Here is a 17,983-nt window from a genome sequence, read left to right as displayed (position 1 = left end):
CCTGTCCAGTGCGATCTGGATGGATCCGTAAGGAGAATCTAAGGTCCTGGAGGACAGAGCTTTGTCCATGTTCTGCCAGCTCCCTTCCAGTACAGGCTTATCCTGGGGCTCTGTACGTAGTATAGAACCTCCTAACTGGGTTTTCCATTTCTGTCCCCGCCCCCTTCAGAGAGACCATTACTATCAGGCATTATCCTGCCATCCTTTGCCCCGAACCTCCCGTGGCTTACCCTCACACTCACGTGGAAGCTGGTATTCTTGCTGCACCTACGCAGCACTTCAAAGTCCCTATAACTCTGTGAGCTGTCCTCCTGGGAGTCCTGGACTCACCATGTGTGTTCCAGGCAAATGGCAGCTTCAGGGCACACGCACAAATGGCTTCTTGCCTGTGATGTCTTTGTGAGGACATCAGAACAGGCTCCTTTTCTCTCCTCTTCCAGCTCCATGATCTCCTGGCCATGTTTAAAAGTATCTTTGCCTTCCTGTCATCCCCCCATGCCACGTTCCTTGCCAATTACCAAGTGTCAGATTGCAGACTTTACTCACTCATTTCTTATATCCCTTCCCACCCATATCGTCTCTTCTGAACTTGAACGTGAGTTCCACGAAGGCGGGGGAGGGGATTTTTGCCTCATCCATAGTTGTGTCCCAAGTACCTGGGACATCTTGGTACATAGTAAGTATTCGGCCATATCTGTCAAATAAACAAACAAGCAGGGTATCTTCTACTGTGCTGCGTCTGTGTCTCCGCCACAGCTGCAGGGTCTGTACCTGCCCTGGCACTGGGCCACGGTCCATGTCTCTACTTGGAGCTATGTTCATTCTCTACATCTTCTCTCCCTTTAACTGCTCCAGATTCAGCCTGGTCATTTCTGTCCTCCCTGGGCCCTACCCATTCTGGGGAAAGCTGGGTCTCACCATACCTGGTAACCTGAGAGTGTTGGAAGGCAGAGAGTTTGTGCTGAGGAGCACAAGAAGAGGGAGGCTAGAGGAGGAGGAGGAAAGAAAGGAACCCATCTCTGGACCATCTACAGGGCTCAGATCTTTCACAGCTGCTGTCTCTTTTGGTACTTAGCAACGGTGGGAGGTGGGCTTTGTTCTCTCAGTTTCACAGATGAGGCATTCAAAACCAGCTGTGTGGTTTAGGGTAGTAGAACTGAGATTTCATCCCCCAAATAGCCAGTTGCTTCAACCCCTTTGAAGTTACATTTTACTTATTTACCGGCAGGATCTCATGGAATGCAAGCTGGCCTTGAACTTGGGGTGTAGCCAAGAATGGTCTTGAACTCCTGATCTTTGTAAGTGTGTGTAACCACATCCATTTTTATATAGTACTGGGTATGGAGCCCAGGGCTTCATGCATGCTAGGCAAGCACTCTCTCAACTGCGCTACAACCCCACTTCTGAACTATTTAGTTTTAACTTTTCCAAGCTTTATAAAGGTATACTTGGAGTGGCGTGTGTGTGTGTGTGTGTGTGTGTGTGTGTGTGTGTGTGTGTGTGTGAGAGAGAGAGAGAGAGAGAGAGAGAGAGAGATGAGAACATTCAGATCTACTCCTTCATCAATTTCAAGCCCAATAAATTATTAATAAGCAGTTACCATGCCATCCCATAGGTCTCTAGAATGCAAGCATCCTACCTGGAACCTTGTAACCTTCTCCATTGTGTCCCACACACGCTGGGAATGTCTCCTCCACTCAGCCTATTCTCACCATGATGCATCTCTCTGCCCTTCAAGTGTCTCACTCACCCTGTGGGCTAGCCTACTAGTGACTTCCTTTGATATCATGGATGTTTCTTTGTGCCTCAGGTCTGTGGAATTGCTTCTCTGTAGCACTAATCTCAAACTCTAGAACTCACTTACCTTATGGTGTCTACTTAGAGGAGCGTGGGCAGGTGCAGCAGGCGCCACCAGGGGAATGATGGTTCTCTTGTTGTGTGGGTATCCTGGGATTCTAACACAAGCTGTACAGGGCCTGAGGGCTATAGCCTGGGTGACAGGACCTCAAGGAGAACCTCATTTATTTTAGGCTTTATGAGTCATAAACCAGGAAGTCAAATGCAGCCAAGAAAAGGTCTAGGAACGAACAGAGATCCCTGGGCCTGCCACCCTTGTAGGAAATCAGTTTAGTAGTGAATTCTTTGGCCTTTGCCTTTTCCAGCTTGGCAATTTGAGCCACAGATTTAGGACCCAGGACATTGCCTCCCCAGTGGCGGCGTATCTCATCATATCTGTCCTTGTAATTGGTCCTAATAGTTTCTACCAGCTTAGCCAGAGCATCCTTGTCTTCCAAGTTAACCTGTGTGAAGTCAACAGTGCCAAATGTCTTCCAGTGGACCAGCGGCCCCAGCCTGGCCTTTCCCTTGACGATGCAGTAGGGGATCCCCATCTTCTGACACAGTGCAGGCAGGAAGACCACCAGCTCAATGGGGTCTTCATCATGGGCGATCACCACCAGCTGAGCCTTCTTGTTCTTCACCAAGGTGGTGACTGTATTGACCCCTGCTCGAGGGACAGGAGGCCTCTCAGTTGGGACATCCCCTTTGCCAGAAGCTTTCTTCTCAGCACGGGCCAGCAGCCTTTGCTCTTCTGCTTTGTCTCTGGCCTGCACTTGTGGGCAAGATTAGGCAGCTGGGTAGCTGTTTGCCGGCGCAGGGCCTGGGTGAAATGGTTAATGGCAGGAGGTACTTTGAGACGCTTATAGAGGATGGCTCTTTGCCGCTGCAGCCAAATGTAGCGAGGCCATTTGACGAAGTGTGAGATCTGTTTGGGGCTGGATGTCCTGCCCAATGCTGAAGTTCTTAGGCCTTTTCTCAAACAAAGGATTCACCACCTTTTTGGCCTCCTGTTTCTTCACGACGGCAGGGGCTGTGGCTACCTTCTTCCCCTTGGGCATCTTGCTTGGCTGGAGAAGAGAGAAAAGACCCTACCCCTTATCTTTTCCCCTTTAGATCCATGAGCCTGAGAGTCTGCTGGGGATAAATGAAACCCTGAAACCCTGATTTGTAAGCTTCTTGCTCCTTGGTGTAAGTTGATGTGTAAATCCAAGGACACATGATGAGCTTAACTCCTCAAAATAATAAGCACCCAGAAGAGAAAATGGCACATTTGTATTTTTAAAGAAGAACTAGAGACAGGCATTCAAAAACAACCATGACAACAAAACCCCCTGAGCACTCACATGCTAGCAGGAGATTTTTTTTCCTGTTGTCTGTGGGCTGCCCCCTCCCCCTTCTGTACCATGACTCTATCTCCAGGCCCCTGTGTCAGAGGGAGCCCATGATGGATAGACGGATGGATGCGCCTTGTCGGGGTGTTTCACCACAATTTCCCTTGGGGCAACCTGTCTGTTGGCAGAGCCCAGCCTCCCGAAAGATGGTATCTCTTGCAAACTCGACAGCTAACAGACAGCTTCTCTCTTTGTATATTTCCCCAAAGAAGACCTGTCTTAATCTGTTTTTTTTATACAGCATATTTTATTATAATCTATATATGACTTGGAGGTTCCCAGCCCTCCATCCTTAGCCTAATAATGAAGGAGAAGGAGTCAGAGGCTCAGGGAGCCTGTGACATCCAAGGCGTTTGCATTTTTAAATGACCTGGGATTTAATTACTCACTCTGCTCCCATGTCGTACTTTCAGACTCATCTTCCCTGCATCCTGTTAATGAGCTCAGTGGCTCCAACGACCCAGTGGAAGCTTTTCTTTTGGTGCATTGGGTGGCAGGCTTAGGGCACCTGTGTCGAAAGCTCATGGCTTTGATCTGCGCCGAGAGGACGGCTGTCCTGTCTGGAACCTGGGGAGAAGAAGCCACAGTGCTTTATTTTTCCTTTCCCCTCCTTTGCTTTTATTTGTGGCGTGTTTTATTTCTTTTCTTCTTTGACTTCCTATGCTTCAATCCTTGTTTGTCTAAGAGGTTTTTTTTTTTTCTTATTTGGAAACCGATTTGCTCTGGTTTGCACAGAAGCTGTCTCTGGTGTGATGGATCGTGCTGGAAGTCACCCAAGGAGTATCTCTGTTCCCAATTAGAAGTGGAGGCAGAGCTGCCTCCGGGTCCCAGGGAGGTGGCTGGCTTGGGTGACAGCTGCTGCCACTCTGGAGAGAGTAACGATCCATAGTTTCATAGCCATGCGTATAAAATCAGGCCGATTTAAAGATGAAGTGTGTGTGTGTGTGTGTGTGTGTGTGTGTGTGTGTGTGTGTGTGTATTGGTCCATTTTCTTTTGATGTTTGATGTTTGATGGTTCCTGTTGGGTTATGTGATCTCCAACTTGGTGTGAGATTAAACAAGAGAAGTCTTTTAAAGAGTCACTGGATCCTATATCCAGACGAGCCACATTAGAATAAAATTGAGTCAGTGACATCCCCAAGGGCTCCCAGGTCTGTGTGTAGTATGTACATTGTGGGAGGGCTGGGACCTGTCACCTTTCTCCTTGATGTGCTCTGGGACCCCCTGTGGTTAAAAGGCAGAGAATGTACCCTCTTCTGGGTTGTCTGGAGGTGGGGTGGGTTAGCCTTTCATTTACTAAGCAAGCCTTACCCACAATGCTTTGCAAACAGGGTTTGCCAGAGGTCAGCCTGAATGCCGCTCTTGGAATGGTACTCCACTGGGCATTAAGCAGGCAACATTAAAACCGTGTTTAAATTCTGTCCACTTACGGAAAGCAACAATCTCCCTAAGCATTTCTTTTAATGCTGTAGAGCTGATCTGTCCAGCGGGGTAGTCACTAGCCCCATGTGGCTTTGGAGCCCTCATCTGAATTTAGATGTGTTATAAGGGGAATACACACACCAGTGCGGTTTAAAAGAGTGTAAAACATCACATCCGTTTTTAAATATTAGTTTCATATTGGAATGGTAGGATTTTGGATGGAGAAAATATGAAACTTAATTGCATCTGTTTCTTGGCTTTTAAAAACATGGAAACCAGAATATTTAGGGTGATACATGTAGCTTTTATTGGATTTCTATTGGACTATTAACATCAGTTATTAAAATTTTGGTAATAATAACTTATAGCATTTGTAGGATGCTTAAACTGTCCCAAGTTCTTTGCATGTATCACCCAGTTTCTCAAATGGAATAAAACATAAAAAAAACAACATGTCTCATTTGCCACAATGTTTCACACTAAGTTTGGGGGTGGATCTTTTTGGAGTTTCTTTATATATACTACCTTGTTTGATTCTTTTTTTTTCTTTCTATCTACATTTTATTTATTTATTATGTATAGTATTCTATCTGCATGTATGCCTGCATGCCGGAAGAGGGCGCCGGATCTCATTACAGATGGTTGTGAGCCACCCTGTGGTTGTTGGGAACTAAACTCAGCCCCTCTGGAAGAGCAGCCAGTGCTCTTAACCTCTGAGCCACCTCTCCAGCTCCCCCTTTTTTTAATGCTTTATTTTTGTTTTATGTGCATTTTGTTTTACCTGCATGTATGTCTGTGTAAGGATGTCAAATCATTTGGAGCTGGATTACAGACAGTTGCAAGCAGCAACGTGGGTGCTGGGAATCGAACCCAGGTCTGTAAGAGCAGCCAGCGCTCTTAACCATTGAGCCATCTCTCCAGCCCCTACCTTGTTTGAGCCTTATACCAATACTATGAGGCACATACCAGTATCACCCCATGTAACTCATTAACAGATATTTAGGTTAAGAAACTGCTCCAGGAACAACTGACCAGAATTTGACTTCAGATCTGTTTGAAAGTGAAACTATATGAGCCAACAAAATGTTTTGGCAATTAGGGGAGAGTGCCACTCAGTCAATGTGATGTAAAGCTCCTCTGGCTGTTCTTTGCTCTCCTCCTGAAGGGACTGGACCCGGGTGTTACTGGCTATCCACTGGAACCCTTTGCATGCCAGGAACCCACTGCATGCCACCACTTCTTGATTCTTATCTTATGCATGCCAGCCAGTCCAGTTAAGGAGGACCAAGTGTAGAGTGAGTGATGGGAGGCAAGATGGAGGCTTTCAGCAGGCGAGGAAGAAAAAGCTGCAGGAGGAGGAAGTTCACAGCCTATAGGAAATTCTGCATGGGTTGGGGAGAGGGTTTGGTTCCTGGGAGGGTGGAGAGCTCTTGAGGTTTTCTGGAAGAGATCAGCACTATGCTGCAAACTGCCCTCAGCCTCAGCAGAGATATGCCTCTCATCCTGAAATCTGAAATCACAGGGAGCGTCTAGGAATGCAACGGGAATACATGGAACTTTGGAAAGAAACCTTTTCTCTTCCTTGGACGAGAGAAGGGGCAGGTGGAAGAGCATTTAGGTGGGAGTGTATGGAGCTAAAGACTGCACTTTGCCCCTCTCCAGTCCTGGGATAGACTGTAAGCAGCAGGCTCTAAACTTCGGCACTGCACTGTGAGCACCTCATCTGTAAAATGGGACATGCCAAGCTCTTGGATGTGATGGGGATTAGGTGGCATCTGGTAGTAATAGCTTCTATATGTTGGGTGTTTCTGTTTCACCCTGTCCTTTGCATGTACCCCAGGGCACCAAAGCACCATCCTGGCATTGCCTGGGCTAGATATTTACTGATAAGGTTATAACAGATCGGGATTCTTTGCCGTGTTTTGAAAGATATCTGCTGGTTATCTTGCCGGCCCTTGGTGACGTTGCTTAACTTCTCTGAGCCACAGTGACTCCTTTATAAAAGAAGATGGCATTGGATTAGATGACTGGACTTTTCCTGCCCTAAAACACAGTACCATTCTGGAAATTGGACACATTTATTGTCAGGAAGGCTAAAGGATAAATTCACATATACACATAAGATTATTATGTTTGAGGGCTTCTTGACTGAGGATAGTGCATGAGGCAACATACCTTAGTTATTTGGGATTAGACATTTGGAAAACTTTTCTGAGTAGAGAGAGAATAATGGCATATCATCCCAGAGGGCTCATGGAAGCATATTGTTGATTCTGACACTCAACTGTAATGTCATCACACATGCCTTTCCCGAGTCTGAAGTAGCTGCCTCACACTGTTTTCCTCGGCAGCACCTGAGTCAGTTCATAACTGCGTCTTTATTTTACACATAACATTTTGTAGCTGTATCTTTAAGTTATCCAAAGACAGGGTTCTGCTATTATTTTGCCACCTCCCTCTAGTTTCTAGCACAGTGGTTGTCACATGACAGGTGCTCAATAGATAACAATTGGTCAAATAGATGATGGTAAAGTTTCATTGACGGTTGATTCAATGGTTGTGTTTTTAAAAATGACATGTATGTCATTTGTGTGTGTGTGTGTGTGTGTGTGTGTGTGTGTGTGTAGTATATGGGTATGTGTGAGACGTGGCATACTTGTGGATGTCAGAGGACAACTTGTGAAAGTTTTCTCCTTCTACCATGTGGGCTCTGGAGATTGAACTCAGGTCATTAGGCCTGGAAGCAAGTATCTTTACCCGTGGAGCCACCTTGCTGGCCCATGTCATGGTTCTTGATGGGTATACATCCCTTCCCGCATCTCTCTGTAAAAAAGTGCTCAAAAGAGACCTCAGACACCCTTTCCTGGGGGCCGGCCACTCCCAGGCATATTTCTTCAGTCTTAGGGATGCAGTGGTGGCCTTCTGTCACCTGCGTGTTTTGGTGGAGATGGACGCTGCAGGTGGCATTTCAATAGAGTCTGGAGAGGGCCTGGAGGAGCAGGCTGTGATGGTGCCATCTGCATCCATTTGCCCTCCTAGACCCCCTTTGTCCTTATTCTGCTCTGTGCCTAGGAAAAATCTGACGTAGGTGGGCCACATTGGCAGAGCCCATTGTCCACTGGCTCTGGTTTGAAGCTGGCCAACGTGAGAGGAGACCGGGCCATGCATTGGTTCCTGTGTTTCCCAGGCTCTGAGTTCCTGTGTAGGACTTCAGCAAGGACCCCTTCTCCTGCCCCATCTCTCTAGAGCAGCAGCAGGATGGCTGCCCTGGCTCTATCACTGTTCCCCATTGACCCCCTTTGCCCTTTCACACTTCTGTCCGTGAACCCTTCTTTAAAGCTTTGAATCTCCTACATGAATGAGAGATTGATTTCACTTGCTTGTTCCTGTGACTGCCTTAGCTGATGGGGACCACACATCTGTGTGTGTGTGTGTGTGTGGTGTGTGTGTGTGTGTGTGTAGGTGAGGTCTGCGATCAAGGAGAGGTTGAAGGAAAATTATATAGTAAACCAAAATATCATGTAATATCTTTGTTTTCTGTTCTTAGAAAAAGTTAAACTTCTCTGTCAAGAGTTTGGGGAGTACTTTGGGTTTGGGGAGCACGTCCAGGAAGAGTTAGAAACTCCCTTTGCTCTCTCTCTCAGAAGCAGGCTGCCTCCAGCCCTGTCTTTGCTTCACTGGCCCAGTATAAGAGAATACCTCATGTATTAACTTGCAAAGAGAATGGTTTATTTTGGCTTACAGTTTTCAAGACTCTATTCCTCAGCCAGGCAGACCCAGTTTTGGGTCTTCCCCAGATGTCAGCGGCGGAGCATGTGTAGCTGGAGCAAACTGCTTGCCTTGTTACCAGAAAGAGAGAGAACAGAAAGAGCCCAGGGTTGGTTCATGGGTCTATCCCTAATGATCTAAGGACATTTTCCACTACTACCCATCTCCAAAAGGTCCTTCCATCTCTTAGTAGTGCCTCCCTGGGAGCCAAGCTTTTAACACATGAGCATGGAGGGCAATGGCAGTTTCTGTGTCCAAACTATAGCACACATTGACTCGCAGGCCCAGCAAGATAACTCCTAATGTCTGTAGAAAGATGCCCTACAGTCCTACTTTACTGGTTTCTCCAGGTTTGGGAGCCCTGGAACTCTTGGTATGGTTTTCTCTGGGCATGGCAATGGCCTCCTACTCTGCTGCTCTGGCATCTTTGGACTTTACTGCCTTTCCTTTCCCCTTGCTTAGGGGCCCCTGCTTGGCCCTGTGAGTTGATATGAAAAGCCTCTCTGAGGCTGAGAGCTTTCTGTGGAACAAAGCAGAGCTGTGCAGCCAGCATGGGCAAGGGAGACTTTGAAGACAATAGGAATCAGACATTGCTGTTGTGCTTGAACATTTTCAAAAACCCTGTGGTCCTGGGCACTGGTACTCCTCTTTGTAGATGGTGAAATAGGCTCCAGGTTCCTTGCACATCTTACCCTGAGTCATACCCCCAGAGTGGCAGAAGCAGGGCTGAGACTCAGGCAGTCTGATCCTACCTCTAGAGGGCACCCTCTCTGTTCTGCCTCAGTTTGCCCCAGGGCGTGGGCAGGGTTGAGCTCTTCTCTGGGACTATACACTGGTGGAGAAGCCAAACCTAACTCCAGTGTTCCATGGTCCTGTTTGCCGAGAGGCGATGGCACAGGCTATTTGAGAGCTTCCTAAGAACTCTGGGTGTTCCCAAAGACCGCCACGTCTCACCGGCTTCTGGTGACTGACCTGTCTGTCTGTCCATGTTGGTTTTACAGAAGTAGAGCTGCCCCTGAAGAAAGATGGCTTCACCTCTGAGAGCACCACACTGGAAGCCCTGCTTCGTGGTGAGGGAGTGGAGAAGAAGGTGGATGCCAGAGAGGAGGAAAGCATCCAGGAAATACAGGTACCCTGCACCTGCCACAGAGTCCCTGAGCATCACCACCGGGTACCTCCCTGCCTTCTAGGGGGAGGGCTGCCTGTGTGTCATGAGGTCCTTGTGACACCACTGCCAGAAAGCTCAGAGCTTCTTTTGAATGGAAAGCATCCCTCTACCCCAGGAAAAAACTCACTGTACTCGAAAGGTATCTCCTGAGCCATCTGAGCACCAGGTATTGTGCTGAGTTCCGGAGACAACCCGAGCAGGACAGATTGAGTCCTTGCCTTTGTGCGATGAGCAGCCCATCATTTAGACTAAAGAGTTGGGGCCCCTGCTTCACCTCTGCCCCTTTTCTTACACCCCAGTCTGAGCTCCAGCTCACCAGATCTCTCAGCCCCTCCCAGAACCACTTATCTATCCTCCAAAGCCATCTGGTCAACCCCTCAAGCAGAGACAGATACTTTGGTCCTCATGTGTCAATTACCCTCTGTGTACACCGCCTGTGAAGCCCACCATCACTGTGATGGTGGGCACCTACCATCTCTCATCCTTAGTATATCTCTGATCCCTGTTATCTAATGCTCTGTGGGATATAGAGCATTATAATAATAGCAATAAATCCTGATATTATTAATAATGAAATATAACTAAATAATATCTTGATTAACTTGTATATTAAATCTTTATATCCTATCATACCTCTCATATTCATTTGCTTTGTATTCAATTTGACATTTAATTTGATTGGTTCACTAATTTATGAAAATCTTCAATAATAACAACAACAATAATAACAATAATAATGAATAGCATTTTGGTGCTTTGTAAATACATGCGTGTCAGGGACTGTGGTGTGTTCAGTGCTCAGTCCTTGCGCATGCCAACATGGAGTTGGCTTTCCATAACGATGCTGGGTGCATCTGAATCTGTCTTCCTCTGACCTTCCAGTGGGGAGATAAATGGCCAAATCTTAGTTGCCACTTCTGATATATTTGCCTTCTATTTCTACAAGCTGTAGCCCTCACGGAGATGCTTGCTAGTTTCCACTTGGCAACCCTGGGCTCCCCTTTGATGCTCCTGTCTGCTTCACACCCAGCATCCCATGTGTTAGCAATGCTGTCCACAGTGTCATTAGGAGGAATCAGTGTCCCATTGTCCCATATCCCTCTTGCTGCCCTTGTCCCTAATCGGAGCTCTTGGTTGCCTTCTCAATGGTTTTTCTACTCATGCCCCAGAGAGTTCTTAAAACAAAGATTTCTTTAAAAACCTGTGCCTTTTTAGGCTCATAGCAAAACAGAGAGGAAATTAAAGGGATTTCCCACCTCCTTTATCTCCCTAAGCTTAACCTCTCCCATTGTCAACATCATTCACATTTGTTTCCTTGGTGAGCTGTCTTCAATAGGCCTTTCTCCCCCAGAATCCACAGTTTATGTTAATGTTCACTTTTGACATTCCACGTGGCATGCTGTGTGCTTGGACAAATGTATAATATTATGACTCCGCCATGTATAGTATAACCCACGAAAAATTCACTGCCCTAAACCATGAGTGCCCTGCTACTCATCTCTTCCGCTCCCAGCACACAGACACAACTGTCACTAACACACACACACACACACACATACACACACACACACACACACACACACACACACAACTCTTCCTCCATGACTTTTCATGATGTCATACCTCATTTCCTTCTAGTGCTGAACACTATTCCTCTGAGAGGATGGATGACCAGAGGGGAAGGAACCTTTCTATGACTGCTCATACCTGAGTGAAAACAAGGGCCTCTTGCCTCTCTCAGATGGCACATGCCCTGGTTGTTCTGTGTGGGGAGTCCTTCCAGAAACATGGGATGGCGGGGGCTCTCGTTTCACCTTTGGGTGCCTTGACTGCTGTGATTAATGCCGTACCCTGCATCATCTTGTTCCGTAGTCTGCTTTTTTCTTTTCATACTGTACTTATCACCATCTACTATTCTTTGAATTTTATTTTTTGTGATTATTTACTTTCCCAGTGGACTGTAAATCCCCACAAGGTGGGATGCCTTTGACTATCTTCCTCACTAATACCCCTTAAACATCCCCCCTCCAGCTCAATACATAGGTGCATAGTAAATGCTCACTTGAGTGGATTACTGGGGGACTCGATTCTGATCCTCCCTCTGCCCTCCATGCCCTGCTGTCCTAATCACAGCTCTGTTTCTATCACTTCCTTCCTAATATATCTTTTGTCCCCACTAAATAAATCCAGCCTGTGGACACAGGCTTCTCCCTTCTACTTTGAGCTAGCATTCAGACTCAGTGTCTTCTCTTCTTCGGCCTTCTCCCTCTGAGCCTCTGGTCTGCTGGGTTTTCTTCTACCCACAATAATTCCATTCAGTGGTTAGGCCAGGTCCCAGCACCACCTTTCCCATCGACCCTTTCTCGGTCCCCCATAACCAGAGCAGACACCGTGTGTTTAGCTAGTCATGCATTAGTCCCTGTGTTTGGAGTTGCTGAGTTTGAAGCAAGGTGTGTCATCTCTGTATGACCCCGCTGCCCTGCTGTTAGTATGTTTGCTCCACTAATGTACTTTGACGGATTCAGTGATTTATACAGAGCCAGTACCCAGAAGCCTGGATACCTAGTGACATACAGCCTCTCTCCTGTAAAGCTGGGAGCAAGTCTGAGCTGCTTTCATGTGGCTCTGGGTCAGGATACATGTTGTCACTGTATCACCATCATTGCATCAGGCCTGGCGTTGGCAGTGTGGCCACCAGTGCACAGCATGGGACTGCGCTGTCTAGGTTATATAAAGCTGAAAGTAGCCCAGAACCACTTGAGTTTAAGTTCTTATTGACTTTGCATTGCAAAACTACTTAAATGATAAACAGACTATATACTCTTTTTGTTCATTTTTACTCATTAATTCATGTATGCGTTTGACTGAGGGTGGCCTTGAACTCCTGCTCCTCCTGTGCTGGGATTACAGGCCTGTCCCACTAACACCCTGACGAAAATGTATTTTTCTTTAAAACAACCCTACAGTGAATTATTATGAGCAGCATAGACAGGAAGTTCCTTGCTTTCATCAAGCAGGAAGAGCTCCACAAAGGTAGAGAAAGCAGAAATGGCTTTGTAAATGCTGAGGTGGCTCTTTAGAATAAAAGAACATGTCATATTAAAGACAGTAAGATTTAATAAGGTGACTTGGCCCCAATGGAAACACTCTTGTCATAAACTCTTTTTTGGTGGGGGCAGGGTGGCGGTAAAAAGAGTAGAGGACGGTCAGTATTCTGCCAAGATTTGGTTGGGAGGGGCCTGAGGGCTTGAAAGAATATTGGTTGCACTGAGACTTCCAACTTGTAGTCGGCGGCCCCGCCCTCGCTTTGTTGAAGAACAGAACCCCAGAATACCCCCAACCAAGCTTTGATGTTTCTTGCCGCTGCGTTTCATCTCTCAAGTCTTGTATTTGATTTTCTTGTCATTTTAGAGGGTTTTGGAAAATGATGAAAATGTAGAAGAAGGGAATGAAGAGGAGGATTTGGAAGAGGACATTCCCAAGCGCAAGAACAGGACCAGAGGACGGGTAAGTGGAGAGAGGCCATGAGGGAGGCATTCAGGTTGCCAAGGCCTGGCAAGCTATCACTCCCCGCTGGGTTGATTGTAGTTCCCTCCATACTTGGACAGACACTCCTTATGGTCTTACTTGGAGACTGCTCTGAGGGAGATGCTGGGGGGAGGGTGGGTGGCCAGGCTGTGCATGGTTAGAAAGTCCAGAGCTGGCAAGAGGGAGGAGAGGAAGCAGAGGTCGCATCGAAGGGCTTCAGCTTGGGAGAGTGTAGGGTGAGGAGAATGTTCCAAGGCTCCATTATGAAAGGAGTTTCTGGCCTTGCTGATCCTGGGGCTTTTCCAGAATGACAGCATCAGGACACATGTCTTGGGACATGTTTCCCTGGGCAGAGAGAGTAGAACCTGGTTAGGGAAGCAGGCTGGCTGTGGCTGTCCCCTGAATGGATTCTGCATGAACTTTAGAGGAATGTGGCCCTGAAATGAACAAGAAAGGAGTTAGAGGCCGGAATGGCAGAGAGACCCTGATGGGCAGAAAGGAAACCCTGGCTAGTTCCTGATGGGGAAGGGAGCTGACAAAGACCCTACTTTCAGATGTTCTATTTGATTCTCCAGGAACTTGTTCAGCAAAGTTCTGTGACCACCTTTGGAGCTATCCAAGGGCTTCGTATAACTGGGTGGAGAGGGTCCTTGGCTCTTCACTTGAGAGTCTGCTTTTGAGGGTTCAAGGGTGTAGCTCCTATCAGCTCTAGGTAGAACCTTCCCCTTGCTAAGGGTGAGAAGTCAGTCATGAGTTCTGTGGGTTTGGGTCCACTGATAGTTTCTATAAGCCAGTGTTGTGCAGTCAGTAGCGCCACAGAGAGTAAGTATCTACTGAGAGTAGGCACCCAGGACCTGTGTTCAGTTATTAGGTCTGGGATCAGACCTTGAGCTGTAATAAAAGCATCTTCCTAGTGATTGTTACATGAAGTCTGGTGCTAACGGCACTGTGAGTTGAGATGATCCCACTGATGATAAAAGTCACAGTTCTCAGTCTGGCCACGCCAGTTACCAGATGGTCCAGTTTCATCAGGCTGTTACCATCTTCATCAATTACCAGTATTTCCACCATTTTGCCAAGTGCATTTTTTTTTCCTACTTACTGTTTGTTGGTTTATGTGCTTGTTTCCCACTGGAGTATTTGAAAGTAGATCCTATACAACTCATTATAAATCTCAGTGTGTATCTCTATTAGGCATTTTTATACACGACACAAATATTCCTTGTTCTAATACCGACCAACTACCCTTGCCCAGCGTATCTGCCCTATATATGGTGCCTGTCTGTTACTTAGCAATTGTCACATCAGATAGACTGGTAGGTAGTGCTCTGCTCATGTTCAACTAACCCTGATTATTATGCTTATCAGGCTAGAAGTGCAATAATAACAATACCAGCAATTCACACATGCCAAAGAGAACCCATTAGTAGTTTCCTTGAAGTAAACAAGCAAAAGTTCTCTTCTTAAGTCTTCAGGGGAGTGTTAAATGCTAAGCCTGTGAATGAGAAGAATGAACCTTCTCCCTGTGAAGGAGGAAGGAATTTGTGCTACATTCACTGTTTCACCCCAGAACAACGAAAGTTACAGTCTTGGTACATGATTAGTACTTAGTTAAGATGGACAAGGCATTCAGTTATAGGGCTCATATAATACTCTCTGGGGTTCAGGAATTCACGTGGTGTCTTGGATCATGTTCTCTGTGGGTCAAGGAGCTCTATGGTTGCTTGGAGATTTGAATAGGCCCAGGATCTCTGTGCATGTGGGCATCTATTGCAAAGGGCAAGCATCCTTCCTGGGTGAAGTTATGTACTTGTTTTTGTTTTTTAATCACTTCAGGGGTATCTGTTGCCATGCTGTTCTGCCTTTAGTGGTTTTCAAACTGGTCAGAATTGCTGTTGCAGTCCAGCCTCTCTCCTATAATGTCCCTCATCAGGGTTTCACCTAATGGTTCTGTGCAGCTGCGGATGAACTTGCTTGGCAGTATTATTTCGCTGTGGTGTGTGTGCGACAGTAATAAAAGAAACATCCATTCCATCACTGAAGGAGGCATAGGGGCATGGAGTTTCTGTGCCTGCTGTGAATGCCAAGGACTGTGGCATTCACTTCCCACCCTGCTCCCACTCTTCCCCTGCCCCGGCAAACTTTGAAGAGTGCTTTGTGGAAAATGGTCCTGGTGCTCCTGGCATGAGTATTGAAGATGGACATTGCCACTAGTGAGAAGGGGTTGGGTGTCTTTTATCTGGGGGTGTGGAGTTGTTGACAGAAGTTTCTGTCCTGCCAGGTCCCACAGCCATTTAATTCCATATAAACACACAGAAGCTAATATTAATTACAAACTGTTTGGCTGATGGCTCAGGCTTCTTATTGGCTAGCTCTCTCTTAATTATTAACCCATCTCTATTCTATGTGTCTTCACATGCTCTCGGCTTACCGGTGATGCCTGGGCCTCTTGCTTTCTCTGCAGTTGCATGGCGTCTCCCCTGCAACTCACTCTCTGTGTCCCTCTTCCCAGCATCCTCCTCATCTGGTAGCCCCCACCTGTACTTCCTGCCTGACTACATCCTGCCTGTCCATTGGCTGCAACAGCTTTATTTTCAGCCAATAAGACAAACATGTATTCACAGCATACAGAAGGAACCCCCACATCAAGGAGTGACAGTAACCGCCAGCTGGCCCTTATAGTAATTGAAAACCAGGCAGAGGGAAGGGCTGAGTGAGCCCACTCTACAGAGCCATGATGCTTACTGGGGGCTTTATTCTCTGCTTCTAATAGTCCATTGCAGTAGCTGCTGGCTGCATACGGCTACCTAGTACATGCTAGTCCACATTGGAGGATGCTGTAAATGTAAAATATGCACCACATTCAGATGGCTTAGAATGACAAATAAGATTGCAAAACACCTCAGAATGACAGAAAAGAATGCAGAACACCTCATTGTTAATTTCTATAAGTTTTAACAATAACATGTTTGTTATACTTGGTTAAAGTGTTATTAAAATTAAAGTGCATCTCTCATTTTGTTATTTTGTTGTTTGGGGGTGCTGGGGGACTGAACCCAGGTTTAAATGTGGTAACTGGTCCCTCACTGCTAGATACACTCCAAGCTAGCTTATCTCATCCCTTAAAAAAAAAAAATAAAAAGCAGCGGCTGGAAAATGTGACAGCACAATGTGACTTGGTATTCTAGAAAGATTAAGCAGCTTGCTCAAGGTTGCTCAATCTGGTCAGAAAGAACAAAAATTTGAGCACAAGTCTATGCTTTTCCTACTGAGTCCTGCCTGGCTCAGAACCCTGCATGTCTAGGCTGAATGAGGAAAGCCATACTTGAGCTTCATGACTGAGTGACAGCTAATGGCTTCTGGTTGTACAGTGAGTGTCATGTCACCATGCTGAGAGCCATGGAGGAAGCTGGGGGTGAATGAGTGAGTCTCTGGGCTGAAAAGGCATTGGAAGCTGCCGACACATAGCACTAAGCTTTTGCTTGGGTTTGTAGCTGCTGCTGGGACTTTCTGGTCACTGGACAACCACGCTGGGGCCTGACACCTGCCTGTGTGGCTGGACTACAGACAGCCTTGTTCTCCCCTGGGAGCTTGTCGGGAATGCCCAATCTCCACCCCACAGACCATTGACAAGACCCTAGCCGCTCCATACACATGAAGGGGGCCAGGGCTTCAGTAGTGAGTCTTGGATGGGTTTCCCTTGTTCTAATTTCCACCCCAGGAGTGCCAACCTTAGCTCTACCACCTACAGCACCTTGGGTGAATCATTTAACTTCTGTGAACTGAGCCTCAATGTATTCATCAATAAGCTGGGGATAATAACACACAGCCGCATCTGAGTGCCCAATAAAGGAATGGATACAGAAGTGTATTAGAAGCCCAGTGGATAGTTTTCTGAGTTTTAATGCTATATGTTCTCTGAGTGGTGAGGACAGTTCATATCCAACAATGAATAATGGTGTCTATGGTAACTTTAGCCAAAACAAATTAATGAAATTCTTATGACTAATCCTTGTATTATCAACCGATCAATCAAATTAGTAATTGTTGGTACATTCGTGGTACAGCCCAATGGTTTCCAGACGTGGATATGCACATGAAGACCCCAGGGTGTTGTTTTAACTTTGGCACCATAGCTGTGCCTTTACTGCTGTCTCAGCAATCCCAACTCTGCAGTTAGTGAGTGGTCTGCTTCTCTAGCAGTGCGGTCAGGCTACTGCCTGTTGAGAATTCTGCTCCCGCAGGCACTGGCTCTGTTGCTGCTGCTAAAGGTAGCTTTAACTAAATCTCTGTCATTCTAGTTATGAATAAGACTGGAGACTCAAAGGCTGGGGTGAAAATCTCCGAGCCCAGAGAGGCCTAGTAGCAACTAGCTAACCCTCTCTGCTTGCTGGTATCCACGAAAGACCCATGCTTCCGCTTTGACAAACAAGAAAAATCTGCACTACTCTAAACCCCACCCTACTGCTTCCTGTGTCTCCCTATCTCTAGGATTACTTTCTGTCAACCAGTTGCTGACACAGCCTCCTGACCCAAGGTTAATTTTATTTAACACAAATGCAAACTCAGGGATCACAGTGTGATCAAATATCCCCTAACACCAGGCATGTTGCTGAAGAGCCAATTCTGATGTGGCATTTCTGGGGCATGGGGGCCAAGTTCTTGCCTTGAAGATAAGCTCTAGGGTGCCGATGGTCTGAAGACCATGCATTCAATGGCAAGAAAGCAGAGCAGTGCCCTCCCCTTCTCTCTCTGCCTCAGGAATTCTTTACACCCTTAACCAATATTGACAGTCCCTCAAAGTTATTGTGCTGAGTATAACAGGTGGCATTAATCTCACGAATGTTTGCTCTATTCAAAATTAAGA

The 17,983-nt window shown here is 46.6% G+C and overlaps 1 protein-coding gene across 3 annotated transcripts in view; it reads left to right on the top strand.

Annotated features, from left to right (window-relative positions):
- The window catches only part of Dpf3 (double PHD fingers 3), a 260,400-nt gene that overhangs the window by 140,239 nt on the left and 102,178 nt on the right, over window positions 1-17,983 (top strand). For all 3 annotated transcript variants that reach the window (XM_051196287.1, XM_051196286.1, XM_051196285.1), the window contains exons 4-5: window positions 9,422-9,549; window positions 13,000-13,095. In XM_051196287.1, the coding sequence (XP_051052244.1) occupies window positions 9,422-9,549; window positions 13,000-13,095 (224 nt within the window). The remainder of the gene's footprint in view (window positions 1-9,421; window positions 9,550-12,999; window positions 13,096-17,983) is intronic.

Source organism: Phodopus roborovskii, unplaced genomic scaffold (genome assembly GCF_943737965.1).
Source record: "Phodopus roborovskii unplaced genomic scaffold, PHOROB, whole genome shotgun sequence".
Lineage (NCBI taxonomy): Eukaryota > Metazoa > Chordata > Mammalia > Rodentia > Cricetidae > Phodopus > Phodopus roborovskii.
Note: the sequence above shows the minus strand (reverse complement) of the source record. Positions and strands in the feature narration are given on the sequence as shown.